We start from the raw sequence: 24,340 nt of genomic DNA on the forward strand, positions 1-24,340 counted from the left end.
TTCATGTCATAACAGCACCTGTGGCACGGTGTCAGTGACAGACACACCCCTCAGTTTCTTCATTTCTTCTTTTTAGAATCACAGAATCACCAAGGTTGGAAAAGACCTCAAAGTTCATCATGTCCAACTCTCAACCCAACACCACCAGCCAACCCAACCATGTCCCCAAATGCTACATCCACACATTTTTGAACACCTTCTGGGATGGTGACTCCACCACTTCCCTACAGAACCTCTTCCAATGCCTCACCACTCTTTCCTTAAACAATTTTTTCCTAATATCCAATCTGAACCTCCCCTAGTGCAGTTGAGTCCATTTTGTCTCATTATTTTCCCTGAAGTTATTACATCTCTGGTGCCATGAATTTCTGCCCCTTGGATTTTGGGAAAACCTCTGTTTTTCCTTATTTTTCTTTCCCTTTCCTGCATGTTAATTCCTCAGGGCAGAGGTCTCAATCCTTAATAAAAACAGATAATTCCCCCTTCTTCACAACACGTTCCCTTTAATTAGACACCTTTTGCAAACTGTTGGTTTTCTCACACTCCAAGCAAAGCTGACAAGCCCTAGGACAAACTTTTCACTAGACCTTTTGATACTGGAATTATTGAATATCAGGAAATTCTTTTAAAAAAACAAAAAAACAACAAAAAAAACAAGTCCAGTCCTTCAGAGGAGGGGGGCACATGCATCGTGCAAGCCAACCTCAGAGGTCTAAACCAAAACCAAACTCCCAATAAGTCATGTATCTTAAAAATAAAGAAAAAGCCACCTCTTTTGTCACTTACACCCATGGACATTGCTGGAATTGGCTAAGCTGAAAGGGGAATTCTTAAATATGACTGTAAAGTTAACACTGATCCATAGAAAGGGGTCTCCCAGCTCTGTTTTCTGCCTTGGACCGTCTTTTGCCCATGAAAAATGAGACAAATGAACATCAAAACAAGGCTGGAGGCTGCCCTGAAGACCACCAGGAGTAGAAGTGGGACTTGTCTCCTTTCCTGTGACTCCAGGGGGGGCTGTGCAAAATAACTGGCTGAATTCCATGCAATTCTGTCTTTGTGACACCAACACATTTGGATTGAGCCCCTGAGCAGGGCAAGGGCTTTCAGTGACCAAAGCTTCATAACAGATGTGCTCAGCTGCTTTGTTTCCTTTTAAATAAGTTAAAAAATAGTGAGTCTGGTTCATTTTTGGGTTCCTGATGGTACTGATAATTTCTCCTGCTAGCTGCTGACATCTGATCATCCCTTTCCCCTCATTTTATTCAGTTTTCATTCCAGTTTCAACAGCAATAGAGACAAAAGAATGGAAAAAAAAAAAGAGGAAAAAGAATGTTGGCTCAAGAGAGATTAAGATGTTTTGCAAGTAAATATGAATAATATTTTGTGGGGGAGGAGATGAATGAGGTTCTGCATTTTTGTTTGGTTTTCATCTACTTGTTAGAGATCCCCTTTGCATGACCAAAAGGCTGGGATCCATCCCACCCAACTTGAGCCATGGAGATGTAGGGAGCCTGCTCTAAAGCACTTGGATTCTCTGTAAAGGCCAATCAGACATCCAAAGGTCATCTCATCCCTTCCTAAGCAATTCCATGGGATAACCCATGTCCTGAAAATGCTGGAGGGAGAAATCAAGAAATCAGACAAGTTTAGATTAGATGCTCAAGATTAGCATGGAAAGAGTTTCATCCCTATGTTTAACTAACCAAAAAAAAAAAAAAAACCAAACAAAACAAGGCAGAACAGCAGCTCCTGGAGTCCCTATCCATATCCTATTTACCAATTTCATTTGATTATTTCTGGCTGGAAAGAGTTGCCCAGGAAGGTGGTGGAGCCACCATCCCTGGAAGTATTCAAATGAGGTGTAGAGGTGGAACTTCAGGACATGTTCTAATGGGTGTGGTGGGTTTTATTTTTATTCTTTTTCTTCTCCTGGCTGGATGGTTGGACCATCTTAGAGAACTCCAATCATGAGGACTCTCTGAAAGCCACAATGTTCTCCAAGTCTTATCTTGAGCCTACAGGGACTCAAATGTGTTTGGAGGGCTCGATGTGGATCATGTGAGGACCCTGCCAGCTTGCAGGTGGGATCAGAGAAATTATCTGCAGAAATCTCTTTAACCTCTTGTCTCAAGGAAGGGCTTATTCTTACAGTGTTTCCTGGGGAGCTCTTCCCATTAAATGAATTTGATTTGAACACCTCTGTCCTAACAAAGTTAGGTGATGCTACAGAGGATTAGATTAGTCCAAGGATTTCAAAGTGAAGATATGGAGTGGTGGTGTCATTTCCAGATCTCTCCACAGATGATTCAGGAAGAAGCAACCAAAAAAAAAATTAGAAAAGGCCACCAGGCAGAGGCCAGGAATGACATGGACCATGTTTTGTGTGTAAGTACAGATAGGATCAAACAGTAGTGAAAATAACCTTGGGCACAATATCAAAGAAGAGAATGTCAAATGGCAACAAAAAAGCCCCTGATTTATATTTGTTCAATTGAAATGTACTGCAGAGAAGAAGATATCTTTTAAATTCAAATGAAAACGCTACCTGCCAGCAGAGTATGAGTGTGCAAATTCAAAATGATGGAAGACAGACACAAAAAATAATCTTAATGATGGATTATGATTTAAAACATCCACTGAATTTGCCAAAAGGCCATCAGGCAGAGGCCAGGAATGGCATGGACCATGTTTTGTGTGTAAGCGTAGACAAGATCAAACAAAAGTAGTGAAAATAACTTTGGGCTCAATATTAAAGAAGAGAATGCCAAATGACAACAAAAAAGCCCCTGACTTATATTTGTTCAATTGAAATGTACTGCAGAGAAGAAGATACCTTTTAAATTCAAATGAAAATGCTACTGCCAGCAGAGTATGAGTGTGCAAATTCAAAATGATGGAAGACACACAGAAAAAATAATCTTAATGATGGATTATGATTTAAAACATCCACGATAACATAGTATGATCCATGATTCCTCAAGTAAATCTTGGGGCTCTCCTTATGCAGAAAAGGGTTTACTTAATGATTTGGAATTTAACTTTAATTAGGGATGGCAGATTCTGAATGTTAATGCTGGTAGAAACTTGAGTTACTCCATGTTTAAAAAATGGTACAGCCAGAGAAGAATTAATTTCCACTTTCTTTAGATATAAAACAATATTTGCCTAAAACTTGCAACAACACGAAACACACAAGTGATTCAGATACCTCTGACAAGCTGTGTGGCTGCTGATGAACACATTTGCTTCACCAACAGCTGAAATCCTGAGCATCTGTTCTGAATTACCCCATGGATTTCCCTCCATGAACAGCAGAGGAATGACAGACTGATTCCAACCCTGGGGAAACACCTCAGGGACAAATGGGATGTGCAGGAGAAAACCCACACAGCTGAGCAGGTTTAATGTTAAGCTTTCATGGGGCTAGCATTAGGTGATACTGCCCCTGATTACTACCTAGACAGCAGCAAGACTGAAATCAGTGGAAAACTCATCCTGATTACTTAAGCTCTTATTTAAATTGGGGAATTTTTAAATCCCTTGACCAGATGACAAAATCTTTCTCAGGCAGCCTAGGCCCAGTCAGCACCCAGAAGAAGAAAAGATCTCTGAGTCAGTGCTGACAAATACCTTTTTTTTCCATTTCAAAAAGTCCTGTTTAAGAGAAAACACTGCAAAGCTGAACACTTAGAACAAATATGTACCTTGGAGGTGACAATCAATACACCTGCCAATTTTTGGAGTCTGGTTACGTGACTCTCATCACACCCTAATTCTTACCTGAAGAACTGCACAAAACCTTTTGAATGAGACCATGGAAATCAAAACTCTGGGCACAACTAAAAGCTGCCAAGAATAAGCACAGACAGCTTCGTGTTCATGCAAAGACTCCAGGCAGCCAGCAAAGGCATTAATTCCATGGAGATCCAAAGTCAGGTGAGACTTGGGGGATTTGCTTCTCAGCACATAGGATTTGGGTCTCCTTTCCAGAACAAAGAACAACAGCCTGAAGCCAGGAAATGTCCTGAGACAGACAGTCAGCATACTTAGCAAAGACATAAATTTGCTGGAAGAGTCACCCAAAGACCAAAACTTGCAGTTTTAACTTGCCTTGATAGCTCAGAATTCACAAAGCATGGCTGAATATTCAGTGGCCAGGTGCAGAACTGAGTCCCTCACCCTTCTGGCTGTCAGTCTGGTCTCCCTCTCTGTACCTCTGGTTCACTGCACAAGAACTGTGGTGGGTCCAGCAGAAAAACATGAAGCAGCAGCCCAGGAGATGCCCCAGATCCTTAATCTCATCATATTAAAAGCTCCAGATTAAATACATCTCCAAAGTTAGCTTTTACTTCCCATATAAATCCCACTGGAACATTCTTCCAGTTTCTCCTGGGATTCATCTCATGGCAGTTTGCACCTTCTGCCTTTGTTGAAGACTGGCTTAAACTACTCTTTCCTCCCTTAATTTCACTTGCAACATCTTCATCATCAGTGTTACTAAAAAAATCCCAAGTATCACTAAGCCCTGACCTTCCTGTCTTTTCTCGTGTTATTTACCAGAATCTTTCTCTTCCATCCATTCAATTGATCTTTGTCATTTATGTGCAACAAAGGGAGACTAAAAAGCAGTGGCAAAATAACTGAAAACCACTGTAGGATGAGGGAAATCACCTCCTACCCTCTTGTACTCTGGAAGTACATGTCCAGCCCCTAATCCAGTAGCTCCCAGTTTGTCCCAGAAGCCATCCACATAGCAAAACTGGCCCATGGATTTGACTGGTACAAGGTGTGAGTGAGGAATGATGACATCCAGAATTCCAGAAGACACAGAAACTTCAGAAATGCTTCAGGTGAGGAATCAAAGTGGTATTTCCACAATCTGTGATATATCAAGCAAATTTCCACGGAAGCTTCCAACTCCTTCCTTGCATTCTCTCTTCCTCTCCATGAATGCCACTAAAGCTCTCTGGATATTTACACCTTCTCTTCTCCAGGCTGAACAACTCCAATTCTCTCAGCCTAGCTCCAGAGCAGAGGTTTTCCAGCCCTCTGATCATCTTTATGGCCTCCTCTGGACCCACTCCAATAGCTCCGGGTCCTTCCTGTGCTGGAGGCTCCAGAACTGGATGCAGAATTCCAGGTGGAGTCTCCCAAAAGTCGAGTAGAGAGGGAAAAATCACTCTCACATAACCAACATGGAAGGATTTTGAGTTGACCTATGCAAACACTTGCACAAATGGATGTGCTTGGCTCCACAAAGGGAATGTGTCCTGCCTAGGTCACTCCAGATGTGGTACCACCTGCCTGGAGAAGGAAAAGATCCACATGGTTCTACTCCAGATGGCTTAAAAACTAGGAATATTCCATGATTTGGTGATGAATTGAAACCCTTGGGGTCAGTAGGTCCACAAAGCACAAGGAAAGGAAGTGGAGAAGGAAAGAAAAGTAAAACATGCTCATGAGGGAGGAGAAAGGAGAGCAGAGGTAAATTTAGGGCCAAAGAGAAAAAAAAAAAAAGGAGTCGGGCAAGTTTGAAACTCAGAAGGATCTGAAGGGGACCTTCCTACCCTGAAGGGATGGAGAGGGACTGTTTTCAAGTGCCTGGAGTGATAGGATGAAAGGAAATGGATTTAATTTAGAGTAGATGTAGGATGGATGTTAGGAAAAAGTTCTTTATCAGGAGGGGAGTGGAAAAATGGCCCAGGTTGCCCAGGGAGGTGGTTGAGGCCTCATCCCTGGAGATGTTCAAGGTGAGGCTTGAGGAGGCTCTGAGCACCCTGATCTGGGTGAGGGTGTCCCTGATACTGCAGGGCTTGGACTGGGTGATCTTTGGAGGTCCCTTCCAACCCAAATTATTCTATGATTCCAGAGCATTCTTCTCCACCCTGCCCCCTTTAAATAAATTAACCTCACAGCTGAAGCTTAGAAGCTGTCAGTGCTAATTTTTATTATTTAACTTATGCACAATGGACAACTTGTTTTTAGAAAGCCTGTAGGCAACAAATCCTTATTAGAAATGTCATCTTGTAGGTATTTAACACTCTGGCCAAGGATAGTAAGTAATGTAGTTTAATGAAAGGTGGCAACAATATTTTGATCTATCTCCTTCACATGGTACTGACGAATGTCAGGAAATAATAGAAATCCTCTGGATCTGTGAATGGCATAAAATCTGATGTCAAATGGTATCAGGACTATGCTAGGCATTTTCAGGTTTCTAAATGCCATGAGGTATTTTATTCTTTATTTACCATGAGTTAGGATATTAGTCATTTGAAGACTATTTTCCATTAGGCAAGAAAACCACATTAACTCTTTGTGTTCCAGTATTCCACCCTTTTCCTGCTATAAATATAAAAAATTTTTAGCTTGCTTACAACTTTGGTGCAAGCTTTCATGTTCCTGCAAAGGGATCAAAGAGTAAGACAGAAACATTAACCAAATGATTGATTTCCTTGAAAGCTCTTGGATGATCCTCACTGCTACAAAGGCAGAGCTGCTTCACAACCCTTGATGGCATTAATTTTGCATCTAATCCTACAACACAAGAGACAATCTTATTCTCCCTTTATTTAAGACCCTATCTGCTTTCCACATTTGTATATGATTGCACAAAGAACATCAAAGCTGTTGTTTCTGCTTGGAAAACTGCATCAGTTTCTCTGTTCACAGAAGGGATGTACCAGCAGGGATGCTCTGCAGAGGGGGGCTTCACCTGGATTGTAAGGAATTCACATCTGCCAGAGATAATTTGATTTTAAATGGGGTGAAGAGTGTGGTTTATTGAGGATATTCAACTCATGCTGAAGTCTAAAATTCAGCTGAAGATCCTGTTTCTCCCCACTGAGTGTAAAGCAAACTCAGAGAGAGGTTTACATCTGGAAAACTCTAAAAGCAGTTGATATGAATGCTACTGCAGGTCAAAAACCTGCTCCCTAAATACAGGTATCCTGCTGCCAGCTGAGGCATCCTCATGGATTTCTTACATTCTTCCCACCCCCAGGGTATCTCAAGTGGTTCTGGATGCTTCTGTTTAGGAACCTGAATGGACCCCTCAGTGTCCTGAGGGCAGGTGCCTGCTTGTGAGCTCAGTGCCTCCATTTCTATTGCACTCAACAGAAAATTTATCAGCCCAGCAAAACAACATCTGAAGTGTTGCTCAGGTTCCTACATACTGACTGCACTTGCTGTCCTCCTCTTGGTGTTCCTGGGGTCCCAAACACCCACATCCTACAGACAGACCTGCAGCAGATGCTGCAGAAACTGAGTCTCAAATCCCCTTTCTCCAACAAAGCAAATCACTCTGGGGTTCACCATAATAAATGAAGAGAAATAGATATTTTCTATTCATCTGACCTCATTAAATGGCTAATTTATGAAGAAATAATTCATGCCCTGGCTGTCCCTGACCAAACCAGGCAGCTCTGCAGTCCTTGGGTGAGAGTCAGATGCAGAAAACTACATTTGCCCAGAGGGAACTCATCCAAAGCCATGGGAAATCTTGCTAGAAGGCTGCTGCCCATTGCTGCTGATGTTTGCTGAGCTGCTTGCTCACAGAACAGCATAAATGCACACTACAACATCTCTAAGGAAGGGTCATGGGTTGTATTTGAGGCTCTTTCTTGGCTTGGTCCCTTGAAATAAGTGCACAGAGAGCCCAAGTGATGCCCTGACTGCTCTTGGTAGAGGCTGGACTTCTCTCAGAATAAGAAAGGTTCACTTGCCTAAGCATAGGTCTTTTGAGATGAGCTCTGGAAGAACTGCACCTTTCTTCAGGCAAACCTGGAGACCAGCTGAGATGTTCCAGGACATCCCAGAGAGCAGCAAATGCCCCAGAATGGGCAAATTTATTGAGTCTCATAAGCCTCTCCTAGCACACAAGTAAAGGCATCCCACCCTCATTAGCTAAAATTCAACACAGCCACAACAAGACACATGTCTATGATCACATATTGAACACATTATATATGATCATATATATAATTTGGATGCATATATCATAAATATATATATATACTTTCCTCATTGCTCTGTTGTAGTGGGATGAAATACCAGAAAAACTTCTTGAAAAGGTGCTTTTTTTTTTTTTTTCCTTTCTTTAAGTTCAACCAACTCTGCTGGGCTTCAAACTCAGTGAGCAAATGTGTTCAGGAGAGGAGGGGGCACAAAGCATCATCACTGGACAACTATTCCATGTGGCTGGACCAACAAGAAGGGGACTTATCCTGCAAGCTGTGATATTACAGCAGCTCCTTTCTGTTTTAGTGATGAACTGATGGGAAGTTTTGGAAACCAGGAGGTTACAAAGCTAGGGTAGGACTCTGGGAATTTTGAATTTCTTTTCCATGGCTTCCATAAAGACTTTTGGTGTGGCCTTGGTCAGGCAATCAGCATGTGCTGGTTAATCAGTGCAGTGCTTTGGTTTACTAAACAGTAAATTTATTGTGTCCTTCCACCTATCCATAATTTATCATGTCTGTTTGGATGGTAAAGCTGTAAAAGTGGAGACCTATCAGCTCAGTGTATAATCTCCACAGCAGAAAAAGCTTAATTCTCAGTGCAGCTCTGCAGGGCTATTACAATAAAAATTAGTAAATAATTACTATAAACTACCAGGAGACAGGCAGTCCAGTTGTTGCTGAGACCTGAGTTTTAAATAAAAGCTCCCCAGAACACCCTGAACAGTGAAGTGAAGCTATTTTCTCCATTAACCTTCCCTTCCCATTAATTGGCAGGTTAATTTTGGGGCCAAATTTGTCCTCTTGGCAGAAGAATGCTCCCCTGTCTGAGGTTCCACCTTGCTTATTTTCTGCCAGAGACTGAATGAATTTCAGTGCTAAACTGTTCATTTTCTACAGGGAACATCCTAGTACAGAAATTGATTTAATTCTCACTGCACAGCATCCGTATTATTGGATCTCACCAGGAGCCCTTTTTGCATCCCTTATGATCCAGGGTAGTTCAAGAAGGTCAGGGAGGACAGCCCAATGCTTTGGGCATTCCTGAATAGCTTGGAAACCTCCTTTAACCTGTGCAAAGAGCTTGTTTCTCCCTCTGATGATCCCAAGAAGCTTCCCCTGTGTTATGATGTGAAACCCCACAGGGGGTGAAGCCCTAAAACCATTTCAGGTGTGAGGAGCTGGATGGTTTTGCTTACCCAAAAAAGTGGTGAGGAACCTGAAATACTTTGGGCACGGCCGGACCACGACTTCTCCTACTTCTGCTTCAGGCCAGCATGTGATGTTATCCCATTGCCTTCTACAACCTGGGGAAAAAGGAAAAGCAGATGGTAGCACAAATGGTATTTGCTGGATGGAGCAGAGGAACCAGGGCAAGGCAGCTGTGCAACAGTGGGGGGGGGCTGGCACCTTGGTGCAGGCACTTTTCGGGAGCAAAGGCACCAAAATAATTCTCTTTAGCCATGTAGCTTTCAGTTATCCCAGCCCCTGAGCTTTGGCACTGGTGGTGTGGGTAATTTTCCAGAAATCAGTGCAGAAAGCACAGCAGAATGGTGCAAGAACTGCTTGGATCAGAGTTCATAGAGAGCAGTGCCTTTTCTGAGATGGAAAAGGCAGAAATACCTAATTAAACGTAATTAAACATCTCCCTTCCTTGCCCTTATCTCCCCCTGTTGCAATAAAACACCTGGTGGGAACAATGTGAGACTTGATCCTCTTCTCTGCTTCCCCCCCAAACTCCTCTCACCAGGTTTTTCTTCCCCCTGAACTGAGATGATTGAGCAGGGGATCTGCTCAGCATGAAGGGGACACTGATGACAGCCAAGGGATCAAGGGACAAATCCCTTCTCTATAAGCAGTTTTTCCCCTAAAAAAGGAATAAAAATAAAAAAAAAAAAGACACAAACCACTCCTGGAGACTGAGAGCTGTCACCAGGAGATGTTCTCCATGGAAGAGTAACAATCCAAACTAGGAATGAAGGCATAGGTAACTTCAGGGAGAGAATATATTTTTTTTGCTAAAATTAAAATTAATTTCTTAAAATTTTCCAGATAGAATAAAACTTTTCTGGGAGAAAAAAGAAAAAAAAATGCCCTGCCCAAAGAGTTAGGACACACTGTTCTGATTTTGCCCTTTTATTTCTGCATTCTCAAGACATTACAAATACCACCTAGATGCTGCACTGTTGAATAATGCAACATAAGCACTGAAGCCAAAAGGAGTTGGCAGACTTGAATTGAAAGAAAAAAAATTTAAAATCAGCCATGTTTTTGCCTCAACATGTTGTGTATTTTATGTATTTTAGAGTTTCTACAGGAATTTTGAAACATTTTTCTTTTCCATCTAAGTTTGGATGGACAGACAGTCCCTTCAGTTGCTGCCTGAGTTAGGTTGTCACAGACCTCACCTCTTCCATAGCACCTCTGCTCTTCTTTACTTGCCATGTCCCATTAGAATCATAGAATAGTTTGGGTTGGAAAGGACCTTAAAGATCATCTGCTCCAACCTTCCACCAGCCCACGTTGCTCCAAGCCCCATCAACCTTCAACATTTTCAGGGATGGAGCAGCCACAGATTCCTTGGACAACCTGGACCAGGGTCTCACCACCCTCAAATTAAAGAATTTCTTCCTAATGTCCAACTTAAATCTCAAAAGTTCTCAAAAAAGATAAGAAAGCTCTTATTCTAAAGATTTCCAGAGGAAGGAATGACTAATGAGGTAATGTGGCAATTACAATAATGTTGGCCCTGAACAAGGGCAGTGTTAACACCAGAGCTCTCCAGGTTTTGTTCTGTGCTGTTATTAGCAGAGAATCCCTCTTGTCCCTGAAGCTGCAAAGCTAGAATCATAGAATTATAGAATGATTTGGGTTGGAAGGGACCTTAAAGACCTTGTTCCAACCCCCCTGCATGGGCAGGGACACCTCCCACCAGCCCAGGTTGCTCCAAGCCCCATCCAACCTGGCTTGGAACATTTTCAGGGATGGAGCAGCCACAGATTCCTTGGGCAACCTGTGCCAGGCTCTCACCACCCTCAAATTAAAGAATTTCTTCCTCATGTCCAACCTCAATCTCCCCTCTCCAAGTTTTAACCCATTTCCCTTGTCCTCTCCCTACCCCCCTGTGTCCAAAGCCCTCCCCCAGCTTTCTTGGAGCCCCTTCAGATATTGGAAGGTTGCTCTGAGCTCACCTGGGAGCCTCCTCTTCTCCAGGCTGAACAACCCCAATCCCTCAGCCTGGCTTCCCAGGGAGGTGCTCAGCCCTCTGAGCATTTGAGTGGCTCTGCTCTGGATCTGTTCCAGGAGCTCTGTGTCCTTCTGCTGTTGGGGACTCAATCCTTAGATTCCAACACTTCCCCAAAGGTGCCTCCTGAGTTGCTATTAAATATAACAGCCTCACCAGAGAAACTAGAACATGAAGAAGGAAGCTTAGAGAAAATGCTTTTCACATGGAGGCAAAGAGAGCTACAAAACCCACTGCCAAGCTGCATTTGTTGGTAATTATATGCTGAGCTGAAATTCCTCCTTTAAATCCTCTTTTACCCCTGGTGCCATCATCAGTCTGCTCAGGCTGAGGCAGCTTGAGGCTTCAGATCAATAAAGAGGGTGCATAAAAATGTTTTGAAGCTGAAAAAGAACCCTCAGCTCTCTTTCATATTTTTACAGGTGTGTCATGAGCTAAGAGAACTTTTAAAATTAAATCCTGGGATGAGTTTGTTGGAGTATGAAGAAGGGAACACCTGACAGCATCTCCTTTGTGCATGTTCCTCTGTAGCATTAATTAAAATTCAGTTCCCTGATTTCTAATAACAGGTGCCCAGCTCGCTCTCCTCACTGTCACACTTATCTGCCACCAAACTGCCAGCAGCTCCAAAAGTATTAAGATATGAGAAATTCTGCCCACAAAAAACAGACAATTTAATGACAGGATCTTCATGTTCCACAATCTTTTCTTCCACCAACCTCAATAAATTATAGCACACCCATTACCTCAGGACAGGTTATAATGCAAAATAAAATACAAAGTGACAGTATCAGATGGCTTTTTTAAATGTCCTGTATTATGCACTTTTAGAACTTGTGTCACCTGTATCTTTTCCTGTTGTAGCATCTCCCACCACAACCTGTGATGTGTGAAAAAAGCTTTTAGGTGTTCACTTTTATAAAAAAAACAAACAAACAAACCCCTCTTTGATTAAAATACACTGAAGACACACAAGACTGGCCTTGAAAGATGCACTTTTAATATTATCTATATCTTATATATCTATATCTTATAAATATCTGTAAAGATCTCGGGTATCTTCCTATTAGCTCTTCCAACACCATCATTCCCCCATGGACCTGCTGCCAATAGTTGTGCAGCTGCCTGGAAGAGCCCAGGTTTTAAAGGCAAGATCCATATCCCTAAATTTATGTATTTACAAGTCAGATGTGTAAACCTAAAAAAAGGGAAAGGAAATCAGAGCTCTGGCTTGTCATTCATGGCACTAGAGAATCATAGAATCATAGAATTGGCTGGGTTGGAAGGGACCTCAGAGATCATCAAGTCCAACCCTTGATCCACTACCATTGCATTTCCCAGCCCATGGCACTGAGTGCCACATCCAGTCTCTTTGGAAATATCTCCAGACACGGAGAATCCACTACTTCCCTGGGCAGCCCATTCCAATGCCTGATCACCCTCTCCAGAAAGAAATTCTTTCTAATCTCCAACCTAAACCTCCCCTGGCACAACTTGAGACCCTGCCCTCTTGTCTTGCTGAGAGTTGCCTGGGAAAAGAGCCCAACCCCCCCCTGGCTCCAACCTCCTTTCAGGGAGTTGGAGAGAGTGATGAGGTCTCCCCTGAGCCTCCTCTTCTCCAGCCTCAACACCCCCAGCTCCCTCAGCCCTTCCTCACAGGAATTCTGCTGGATCCCTTCACAGCCTCCTTGCTCTTCTCTGGACCTGCTCCAGCACCTCAATCTCCTTCCTGAGCTGAGGGGCCCAGAACTGGACACAGGACTCGAGCTGTGGCCTCACCAGAGCTGAGTACAGGGGCAGAATCCCTTCCCTGGACCTGCTGGCCACGCTGTTCCTGATCCAGCCCAGGATGCCATTGGCCTTCTTGGCCACCTGGGCACACTGCTGGCTCATGTTCAGCTTCCTGGCAATCCAGACTCCCAGGTCCCTTTCTGCCACTCTGTGCCCAGCCTGGAGCTCCCCATGGGGTTGTTGTGGCCAAAGTGCAGGACCCGGCACTTGGCCGTGTTGAACCTCATCCCGTTGGAATCAGCCCAACTCTCCAGTCTGAGAGGATGCTCAGGACAAGGGGTAATGGTTTCATTCTGAAAGAGGGTGGATTTAGATTAGAAATTAGGAAGAAATTCTGCACTATGATGGTAGGACACTGGCCCAGGTTGCCTGGGAAGGTTGTTGATGCTAGAACTTCCCTGCAAGTGTTCCAGGTCAGGTTGGATGGGGCTTGGAGCAACCTGGACTGGTGGGAGGTGTCCCTGCCTATGCAGGGGGTTTGGAACCGGATGATCTTTAAGGTCCCTTCCAACCCAAACCATTTTATGATTCTCAAGTTCAGAATATGAATCAATCATTCTCTGAAAGGGTTCTCTCTAATAGTTAGAAGAGGGCCTGCAGCAGTAGTTTCATTTTAATGAATCAGAGCAATTCAAAGGTTGATACCTGCAAGTCCAACACTTGCTGCTTGCCCTGTACTCATCCCATCCCAACAGCAGGCAAAACTTTGTGCCTGTCCATCCATACCAGGATGCAGACAACTTCTATCAAATAGCCTTCCAGAAATGGTTTTCTTTCTTCAAAATGGTTAAGTTGGCCAACTGCTGGGATGAGGGGGGCAGCAGGAAATACTGGGTCATGTCAGTGTGACAGAGCAATACTTAAGAAAATTATCTGAGGGCTGCAATCTGCTTTGGAAAAGGGAAATTCCTCTCTTCCCTGCAGCATCACTTGGCCTGCATGGATGTAATAAAGATGCCAATTTGTTTTGCTGGATTAAATCACGTTTGGTGATTGCTAAGTGCTTCCCCATTAATTAATTAGAAATACTGTCTTCTACCTTGCACTCAGTATCTGCAGGGAGGATGCAAAGGTATTTATCAATCCTTACCCCAGGCACCAGGTGCAAATGAGCCATGAATACACCCACCCTGCAAGCCAAAGAGCTGCTCTGCTCATTTCATTGATGCTGAAAGCCAAAGCTGAGACATTGCCAAGGGTGGGAAAAGGATCACAAGTGAAAACCAGCATGTGACTTTTTCAAAACAGCAGCATTTCCCACAACCAGGTACACTCTTGTCATTATAAATAGATATATTTATACACATAAGAGAGGATTTTTTCCCCCCCTTTTCAATTATTTGACCCCCAGACACCCATCTGTGCCCTGCTGGTGCCTGGTAGATCATGAAGTGCTCCCTGGAGCCAAAGATCTTCTTTTAGAGGGCTGGAGGGAGAAATCCTTCACCACTTTAAAGAAGCTCCCTCTCAACCTCATTCAGATAAGCAGATCAAAGTGCTCATCATTGCACTGGAAGCCACACAACCAGGGTAATTTCTTGCAGCCACCTCTCTCTCTCTTGAAGGCTCCTGAAGTCTCTCTCTCAAGGAATGGGCTGGAAGCTGTTTGGCCACATCTTGGAGCTAAGATCTTGACCTCCAGCAGCTCAGCTTTCCTCCAAATGCTCCAAGTGCAAGCCAAGGGTTGCACCAGCCTTATCTGGGCTTTGGAAGGTCTTCTTCTGAGAGGTTTTGACCACTTACACAGAACTGGATGCAGTGGGTTAGGAAACCTCACTGCAGATGCAGAAAGCAGTCACCTTTTCCACTGTCTCCACCTTAGATAAATCAAAGCCCAGGTCTTCATTTCTCCTCCTTTTAAAAGGTTAATAAACAGAAAATAGGTCAATTGTCATGAGGCACAGGTACCCAGTGGCTTGCAGAACTGACAGACTTGAGCACAAAACCCATTTATTTGAGTCTTATCTACACTTACAGCAAACATACAGGCAAAGCTTATCTAGGAAGCAGCAGAGAATAACTTTCCTGCATAAATAAACATGAATTCCAGAGCTCTGGCACAGCTCTGGGATGTGAAGAGGTTTGGCTGAGGGAGGACAAGAATGGAAGCAGGTTGGTGCCAAGAACACTCTTAACCCAGGCTGACCTCCCAATTCAGAAAAAAACCCAACACCTTTCATTTGCACCAAATTCTCCCTAATTCTGGGGTCACTCCTGCTCTCTTCTGAAGGACATTCACACATAAGACTTTTGCTCATTAAATCCATGCTCACATGCAAAGGTTCCCATTTGATGTCCAGCCTCTTGCTACCCACACAATGATGACAGCAAGGCAAAGGTGGAGTTCGATTAAACCAAGCTGAGACATCACTGGGTCCCCTCAAAGGATGGGGTCTCTGGAATGGAAATTCACCTTCACTCCAATTTGATTCCATCAGGAAGTTTCCAGCCTTTCTGGAGCTAGAAGTGTAAATAGCTGGTGGGTGACATTTACTCACCCATGGACAAGCTCATGCAGAAGAGCAACCTGGGTGCTCCCCTGTGCTCTGCCCAGTCTGGCCCCATGACAACCAGTTCCCAATCTTCTTGTCCCAGCAGAGCACCAAACTTCTCATGGAATCACAGAACAGTTTGGGCTGGAAGGGACCTTAAAATTCATTTCTTTCCAACCCCCTGCATGGGCAGGGACACCTCCCACCAGCCCAGGATGCTCCAAGCCCCATCCAACCTGGCCTGGAAGAATTCCAGGGACAGGGCAGCAACAAACTCCCTGGGAAACCTGTGCCAGTGTCTCACCACTCTTGCAGGAAAGTATTTCTTCCTATTATCTAACCTTAAATCTCCCTTCTTCTAGTTTAAAGCCATTCCCTCTCTTCCTATCACTCCCTGGCTTTGCAGAAAGTCCCTCCCCAGCTCTCCTGGAGCTCCTTCAGGCACTGGCAGTGCTCTAAGATATCCCCATCTCCTCTTCTCCAGACTGAACAACCTCAAGTATCTCAGGCTGTCTTCACAGCAGAGGTGCTCCAGGGACTTTTGCCTGGCAGAAAAAAACCACAACCCCCTCAAGGTTAGGGCAACTAGGCTGGTGAAAGGACTTGAGCACAGATCCTATGAGGAGAGGCTGAGGGAGCTGGGGGTGTTGAGGCTAAAGAAGAGGAGGCTCAGGGGAGACCTCATCACTCTCTCCAACTCCCTGAAAGGAGGTTGGAGCCAGGGGGGGGTTGGGCTCTTTTCCCAGGCAACTCTCAGCAAGACAAGAGGGCAGGGTCTCAAGTTGTGCCAGGGGAGGTTTAGGTTGTAAATTAGAAAGAATTTCTTTCTGGAGAGGGTGATCAGACATTGGAATGGGCTGCCCAGGGAAGTAGTGGATTCTCCGTGTCTGGAGATGTATCAAAAGAGCCTGGATGTGGCACTGAGTGCCATGGGCTGGGAACTGCAATGGTAGTGGATCAAGGGTTGGACTTGATGATCTCTGAGGTCCCTTCCAACCCAGCCAATTCTATGATTCTAAGATGGTCCCTGCAACAATCTCCTCAGTTCCAGACAGGCAGCTTGAATTCTGGCAAACTAGAAGCTAAGAAAACCCATCACAGACCTTGAGTTGCTACTACTGCCCCTGACTCCAATGAGGAGAGACTTCCTGGAAGAGGAATAATCATCTATTTAAATCTTCAAAGTTGTATGTAATACTAACAAAAAAATACTTTAGATTATTTTTTCCCCATAGGTCTTTTCAATGAAATATAATTAGATCAAACTTAACTTCTGAACCCATGGACATTTTTAAAATTCCCAGCCTCCTGGGCCAAGGGCACAGCTCAAGTGTCCCCTAAAAGAAAAAAGTACATCTTTACACAGGTGAGGAGTGAGAAGACAAGGGGCAAAGGTTAAAAACTTGAAGAGGGGAGATTTAAGTTGGACATTAGGAAGAAATTCTTTAATTTGAGGGAGGTGAGACCCTGGCACAGGTTTCCCAGAGAAGCTGTGGCTGCCCTATCCCTGGAAATGTTCCAGGCCAGGTCGGATGGGGTTGGAGCAACCTGGGCTGGTGGGAGCCAGCCCAAACCATTCTAACTCAAACCATTCTGTGACTCAATGACTCCATGATTATTTTTTTTTTGTGAATACACTTTGAACTTGCTCACTGCTGGTTTCCTTAGGAACTGTCTTTTACAGAGACACAAGTATGCATAACCCAACAATAGCCCTTCCCCTGGAGAGAAAAAAAAAAAACATAAACCCCTCTTTCATATCCCTCTTCAGGCATCTTTTCTTGCAAGCTGATTGCCCCAGCCTTTTAGTTGCTTCTAGCATGGAAGCAATTCCAGATCATTTCTCTCATGTTTTTCATTCTACCCCCCCCCTGCCCAGCCCTGGGCTTGTAGAACAGAGGTTTACCTTTAGGTTGGATTTGACCAGGTTTCACTAAATAATGAAACCTCCCAACCTTCCCCTGCAAAATTCAACCCTTTCCCTCCTCTATTGGCTGCTGTGCCCTCCTCCCCTCCAGCCCCACTCATACATTTAAGCATCCTGTGCTCATCTCTCCTCCTCCAGCTCCATCTCACCAACTTTTAAAAATTTTTATCAAACCTGACAGTCTGCTTTGAAGCAAACCTACCCCCTCAGAGATCTCTTTCCAGCTTTCCATGACTTTGCATTTAATTTGGCTATTTTTTTGCCTCTCATGCTGCCTGCTATCACTCAGGATGTGACAGAGAGGAAAAGCACAAAGCTAAAGGAAAACCACAACTCTGCCAGGGCATGCAAAGCCCTGACACTGTAGCATTTCCTCCCCAACCCTGATGTTCTCTTTGTGGCACTGATGCTCCTTTATTCATCTCTCCATTGACAATTTACATGGTCAGGTCAGCAGGAAGTCATCAAATAATAGATAATTTGGGGTGGAAGGGACCTCCAAAGATCACCCAGTCCAAGCCCTGCAGTATCAGGGACACCCTCACCCAGATCAGGGTGCTCAGAGCTTCCTCAAGCCTCACCTTGAACATCTCCAGGGATGAGGCCTCAACCACCTCCCTGGGCAACCTGGGCCATTTTTCCACTGCCCTCATGGGAAAGAACTTTTTTCCTAACATCCAATCTAAATCTTCTCTAATTTAAAACCATTGCCCCCATCCCATCACTCCAGGTCCTTGCACACAGTCCCTCTCCAGCCTTCCTGTAGTGACCTTCCAGCATCTGAGGGGTCACCAGTAGCTTTCCCTGGAGCTTTTTCTTCTCCAGGCTGCACAACCCCAACTCCCTCATCCTGGCTTCACAGGAGAGGTGTTCCAGCCCTCTGACCATTTCTGAGGCTCTTGAAATGGACTTGAAATGGAACATGGGGAAAGAGAGCAAATGGGTTCCCCAGCCTGTGGGTGAGAAGAGTTGACTTTGGGTTTCACCTTGATATCTGACAGAGATTAATTTCATTTTTCCCATCTTACTTGCTGTAAAAACCAGTTTGCACTTCTGCAGAGGCTTCCTGGAGAAGCTGTTCAAGCACTCACCAAGAAATGCCAAAGATATCTTTCTTTCTAAATGTTTACTGAAATCTGACCCAAAGACTTATGAAGGAAACCTCACCTTAAGCCTCCAGACTGAGTCATTCTAAACAGTGTGAAAGAAATCACCAGCAACTGTTTCTGGAGGATTATTTCTAAGCACAAAAATCCTATGAGGTTTTCCAGCATCAGTATTTACTAGGAAACAAGTTTGGAAAAAAACAAAAAAAGTTTCTAATCTTTCAGCTTTTTTTTTTTAAATTTATTTAACCAACAAACTAAATGAACACTTTACTTTCTTCATCACCAGATAAATCAAATCTGAGCCTTTCTGCCTCATTCCAGAACATGTAAACTGAAACAAAAGATCCAAGACAAAGACTTACAACGGGGGTTGCCAAAAACCTCACTTATCCCCTCACCAACCTCTAAACAAGAGATAGAACTCCAGTGCTCTGACATGGAGCATGCTTGAAGGATTATCCCAGGGCTTCCTCATTCCTTGCTCACATCCCTCTGCTCTTCTAGAAGTTGTAGAGAACTGGATGTGTAGAAATCAGATTCTGAACTTAGGTACCTACTCTTTCTACACAGTTCTTCCCATGCTGGCACCTCCAGAGCAATTGATGGTGAAGATGTCTGGGCTTAACATCTAGCAGGGCTTTTTTGAGTGCTGGGGAGGCAAGAGGGACTGCCCTAGTAATTAAAGGTCTAATGTGAATCAGAGTCATAGAACACCAGGTTGGAAGGGACCTCAAGGATCATCTTGTTCAACCTTTCTTGGCAAAAATCACCACCTAGACAACAGGGCCCAGCATCCTCTCCAGCTGAGTCTTAAGCAGTAAGAAAATAGGATTTTCTCAGGTTTTAGCTCCTCCACACTCCACTGTCTTCCCTATCAGAAGGAGACAGGGATGCTGTGAAGAGGAAAGCATTAGAGATTTTGGGGGTCTTCCTGAGAAAAAAAGCCAAGCAAGGACAGAGCATGAGTGCAGCTTCAACTGCTGTGAGAGTCAGGAGACTTTTCCCCAACTTTCCAACATTTAGTCCAATCTGCATCAAACTCCTGACTTGCATATGGGAATATGGCAACTGGGATGGCAGCACCAAGAGGAGAGCTCATACTTGGCCACTCAAATGTAAAGTGCAAACCCTCCCACTGAGCAGCTCAGCTTGACTTGCTCATTGAAGGCAAAGAAACAAGTGACAGCCACCAATGTGCTCATGGTTCCCAGTCTGGAACATGCTGTAGAGAGGTCTTTCCTACTGCAATCATGGCATGATTAAGAGGAATTTTACCCTGGTGCTATTTAAAGAATCATCCTTTACCTTCAAGTCCAAATGATCTGCTCTGCAACAAGGTCGATTTTCAGCCAACACTGTGCTGCTCTTTTTCACAGTAGATTTTGGGCTAAGATACGACACCCCACTGAAAAAAGGAAATTTAAAGTCTAAGTTTTCTCTACAAATTGTCAGCCAGAGGCTGCCTGTCCTACTAAAAAGCTACTGCAGTCCTTAAGCAAAGCTGGAAAGAGCTTCACCATCTTACATCCCCATGATCCAGCTCTTATCTGTTAAATTATCTACCTTGTTTATTAAATATATAATTATTTATCTTTCTTATTAAATATAGCTGGAGATACTTCAAAACCATGTATATGTGATGCTCAGGGACATGGTTTAATGGTGGACTTGGCAATGTTGGGTTAACAGGCTTGATCACAGAAACATTAAGGTTGGAAAAGACCTCCAAGCATCAACACCACCATGCCAACTAAACCATGTCCTAAAGGGCTACATCCACAGATTTTTTTTTTACCACCTAAGGTCTTAAAGGTCTTTTCCAGTCAAAATGATTCTATGATTATGTATGCTGGAGTTTGTGCTGAAAATGTGCTTCTCAGCCCAAAAATTTAGAGGGGCAACTGGAGAAGCAGGGAAGGTTGTGTGGAAACCCTTCGCCTTAGCTCTGTAGGAAGGTATCACAGGGACCAGAAAGCTGTGATTTCACACAGATGCTGTGGTTTCACACAGATTCCCTTCCCTAGTTAGAAGGGAAGAAAAAGGAAATGCTAAATTTGTGATAATTTAAGTCTTTCCATGATAGAAACCCTCTGAGGCCTGATGGATGTAAGCATGGTACCTCTGACCACAGCTTCTCATGTTCTCCAGTTTCATTTTCCTTGGTAAAAAGGTCTGGATATCAAGAAATAAAGGGCCCTAGATTACAGAAAGTCCAGTGCATAGTAGAATAAGGAGAAAAATCTCCATCAGCTGTGGCAGATTTTGAATTTTGAGCATATAATGTAATAGGAGCTCAACATAGCTTATGGCACAGGTAATACTTTCCAATGTTCTTATTCTGTGGAAGAAGAGTGGATAGCATCATGAAAGTGCTCTGATGCAGTCAGCAGGAAAAGAAATATAAAATGAAAATGATGAGGAAGAAGAGATGTCTTAATCAGAAATTTGATTAAGGGGGGGGACAAAACCCCAAGTCTGTCAGAAACAAAAGACCCACATAGATGGATTTAATCTGAGCTCTGAATTGAATTGCAGCTTTCCACTGCTTTATAGCATTGGCATTTCCCCCTGTCTTCTATAACCTTTGCATAACCAAGGCTGTGAGAACTTCTGTATCATCTTAGGCTACAAAAAAAACCAAAAAACAGTAACCAGAAAGTCTGCTGACATGTGAAAATGTTACAGATGCTTCAAACTAAAATGCCTTTTTCAGGACAAGCCTCCTGCTCACTAAGTGGCTCTTAATCCTGATCAGCCACCAGACAGCTGTTCCCAAGTCAAATAAACACTGCTGCTTGTTGAAAAGCTTGCAGCCAGGACATGTCAGCAAGGCAAAACAAAAGCAAAGCCCTACAGGGTATTAAACAGATGTTGCAATGTCTTATGTCATCATTGTGTTGTAGAAAGGTGAGGTCGAGGCAAAAATCAGCTCTTGGCTCTCCATGGAAGACTCCAGTGGAACGGGTCTGGACTTTGGGTGACAGGGTAGACTCAGATGGCAACAAGCAACTGGGGAGGTACCACTATCCAACTGGGAATTAGCAGTCCTAAACCCCACCTGGAGAAATGAGCCCAGCTCTGGAGTCCTCAGGACAGGAAAAATATGGACCTGTTGGACCAGGTCTAGAGGAAGGTCATGGAAATAATCAGAGAGATGGAAAGCCCATCCCATGAAGAAAGGCTCAAAGAGTTGAGGCTATTATGCCTGGAGAAGGCTCCAAAGAGACCTTATGATGGTCTTTAACACTTAAATGAGTGTCCTGGTTTGGGCCAGGATAAAGGTAATTTTCTGTCCTGTACTTTTGCTTTCAGCTCAGTCTCTTGTCAGGAGCTGCACTTGCTGAAATGAACAGTAAGTTTCTCAGTCAGTGGCTGCTCTGGGACTGATAACTCTGGGTGTTTAGAGTTCCAGCTGGGAATGGGCTGCAGAACCAGGGACACTGCTCAGCTCTGAGGAACATTTTACCCTCCAGAAGGAGAAAAGGAGTAAAGAGGTCCCACCTGAAACCCTCCTTTGGGGAGGAACAGACAAGATAGATGCCAGAATTGACCAAACAGAGGATTCCATCCCATACACCTCATACTCAGGATAAATTTGAGGCATCACGAGGGTCAAACCCCTTCCTGCTTCCCCTTCTTCACCTGTCCCTGTTTGCTTCAGCATCCTGGGAGGATTCCATCCCTTCCTCTGCCTGTGCTCCTGATCCATCCCAGCCTGAATCTGTGTGTTCCTGCCTCCAGCTCCCAACTGCTGCTGACCCCAGGATTCCAGCCTGGACTTTCCCAGGGCTGCCCTGCAGCCTCGGGGGTGACGTGAGAGTTATTGGGGGAAAAGGGGGGAGGAACCTGGGATCAATCTTCCTGTATTTTCCTGTATATTCGTATATATTTAGGGTTTTTTCCTATTTATCGTTCCTGTTTCATTCAAGCTGTGTAGTTTAGTTTCCAACCCATCAGTCTCTCTCCCTTATTCTCTCTCCTTTCTTTATCAGGGAGGGGGATTAATAGGCAGCATCTGTTATTGGGTTTAATTGCTGGGCCAGTGTTAAACCCTGACAAGGAGTCCTATAAGAAAGATGGGGCAAACTTTTTAGTAGAGCCTGTAGTGACAGGAGAAGGTGTGACAGTTTAAATTTAAGAAGGGAAGATTCAGACTAAATATTAGGAAGACTTTTTTTACAATGAGGGTGGTGAAACACTGCAACAGGTTGTCCAGAGGTGGTAGAAACCCTCATCCTGGAAACATTCACAGCCAAGGGCTTTGAGAAACCTGATCTAATTGAAAATATCTTCACACACTGCAGAGGGGTTGGAATAGATGAGCTTTAAAGCTCCCTTCCAAACCAAATTATTCCCTGATCATTCTGTGGCTCTATGAGCAGTGGGTTACCAAGCAAGGATGGGCACCCAAACAACAGCTTTGTAGTGGAACCACCTTTGGGTGCTGTTTCCTTAGAGAGAGATTCATGGCCTGGAAGAATGGCCACCTGCTGAAGAATGGGGCAAAGCAGCCAACACAGAAGTCTGGGGGCTGTTCCCATCTAAGGGGTGAAGTTGGGTTTACCAGCACAGCAAGATATATTTCTTTCTCATATTTCAGATGCCAGCTTTCCTAGAGTGGTCAAGGGAAAGTTAGCCTTTAAAAAATAAAAAAAATAAAATAATAAGAAATAAATAATAATATATAATAATAATAAACAGATTTCCAGCTTTCTTTTGTTTGACTTCTCAGAGAAGAGGCTCCACCACTGTGAGAGCTGCAGCTTGAAGTGTTAGGGGGTGAGAAGAGTCTCAGAGCAGATAAAGGAAGTGCTAATGAAGGAAGATCATTTGGAGGCATCATGCAGTGATTTGTTGTCACAGTTTTAGACAGTAACTAGACAAGAGACATATGCTCCTTGTTATTCCTCACTGCCATCCCAGGGGAAGATGGAGGGGAAAAGGGAGAGAGACTTCAGGATGAAAGAAAAAAAACTTGGGAGGTTTAATGAGGTAGTAATAGGAAATGATAGGTGTATATAATATATGTAAATATGGAACTCACCCTTCTCAGCTGATGAGGGTGAACCAGAAAAGTCCCACACTGGACTGGGCAGCAGCTGGGGGTGACCAAGCCCAGGGTCTCAGTGATGTTCACAACAGCCTCAGAGCACCCAAGGGGGTCCTGCCTGGCAAGGCAGGAGGTGACCTGTCCTGGGAATGATGGGCTTCTCCAGGGAGGAGATGAGGAGGAGCAGTGGCAAACAGACCTGAACCCCACCAGAGGGTTCTATTGGGAGAACTGAGCATTTTACACTGAGCATCATAGGAAGGAGCACTGTGATTGGTCCATTCGGGTCACCTCACCCACCCTCTCCTCCAATTGGCTCAGGTCCTCCCCATTATTACTACCACATTAGCAGCCTGGCAGCTGCTGGGGGGGGTCCCAGGAAGGTTCTTTCTATCCTGGTCCTCTCAAACCAGGACAGTTGTCTCTGCTGAGTCTCATGGCCTCTGTTCAATAATTAAGTCTCTCCTCTGGCTCCACTACTGCCACCTTACATTACTACACAGATTCCCCCTCAGATATCTCCTAAGATGAATATTCTGCCTGGAAGCCACCACCCTCCCAAGCTGCCAGTTCAGGGGCTCACCTGAATGCTCTCTCTGCTACTTAGTGGCTTTTTGCTCACGAAAAAATTCATCCTCCTGTACATGGAGGTATAATGAGCAGCCACACAAGCACTTGGGTCTCAGGGATCTTCCTCCTCCCTGACACAGCCAGAAAATGCAGCATCTCCCTAGCCTTGGAGAATGGTCCATCCACCCTTTTCCTC

The 24,340-nt window shown here is 44.2% G+C and overlaps 1 protein-coding gene across 3 annotated transcripts in view; it reads right to left on the reverse strand.

Moving 5' to 3' along the window:
- Positions 1–24,340, reverse strand: part of VIPR1 (vasoactive intestinal peptide receptor 1) — a 127,536-nt gene that overhangs the window by 44,571 nt on the left and 58,625 nt on the right. For 2 of the 3 annotated variants that reach the window (XM_030445167.1, XM_030445168.1), the window contains exon 3: positions 9,161–9,268. In XM_030445167.1, the coding sequence (XP_030301027.1) occupies positions 9,161–9,268 (108 nt within the window). Of the gene's footprint in view, positions 1–9,160; positions 9,269–24,340 lie in introns of those variants that run through there. The other variant, XM_030445169.1, reaches the window with a different exon arrangement.

The sequence above is a fragment of the Calypte anna genome, chromosome 2, assembly GCF_003957555.1.
Source record: "Calypte anna isolate BGI_N300 chromosome 2, bCalAnn1_v1.p, whole genome shotgun sequence".
NCBI lineage: Eukaryota > Metazoa > Chordata > Aves > Apodiformes > Trochilidae > Calypte > Calypte anna.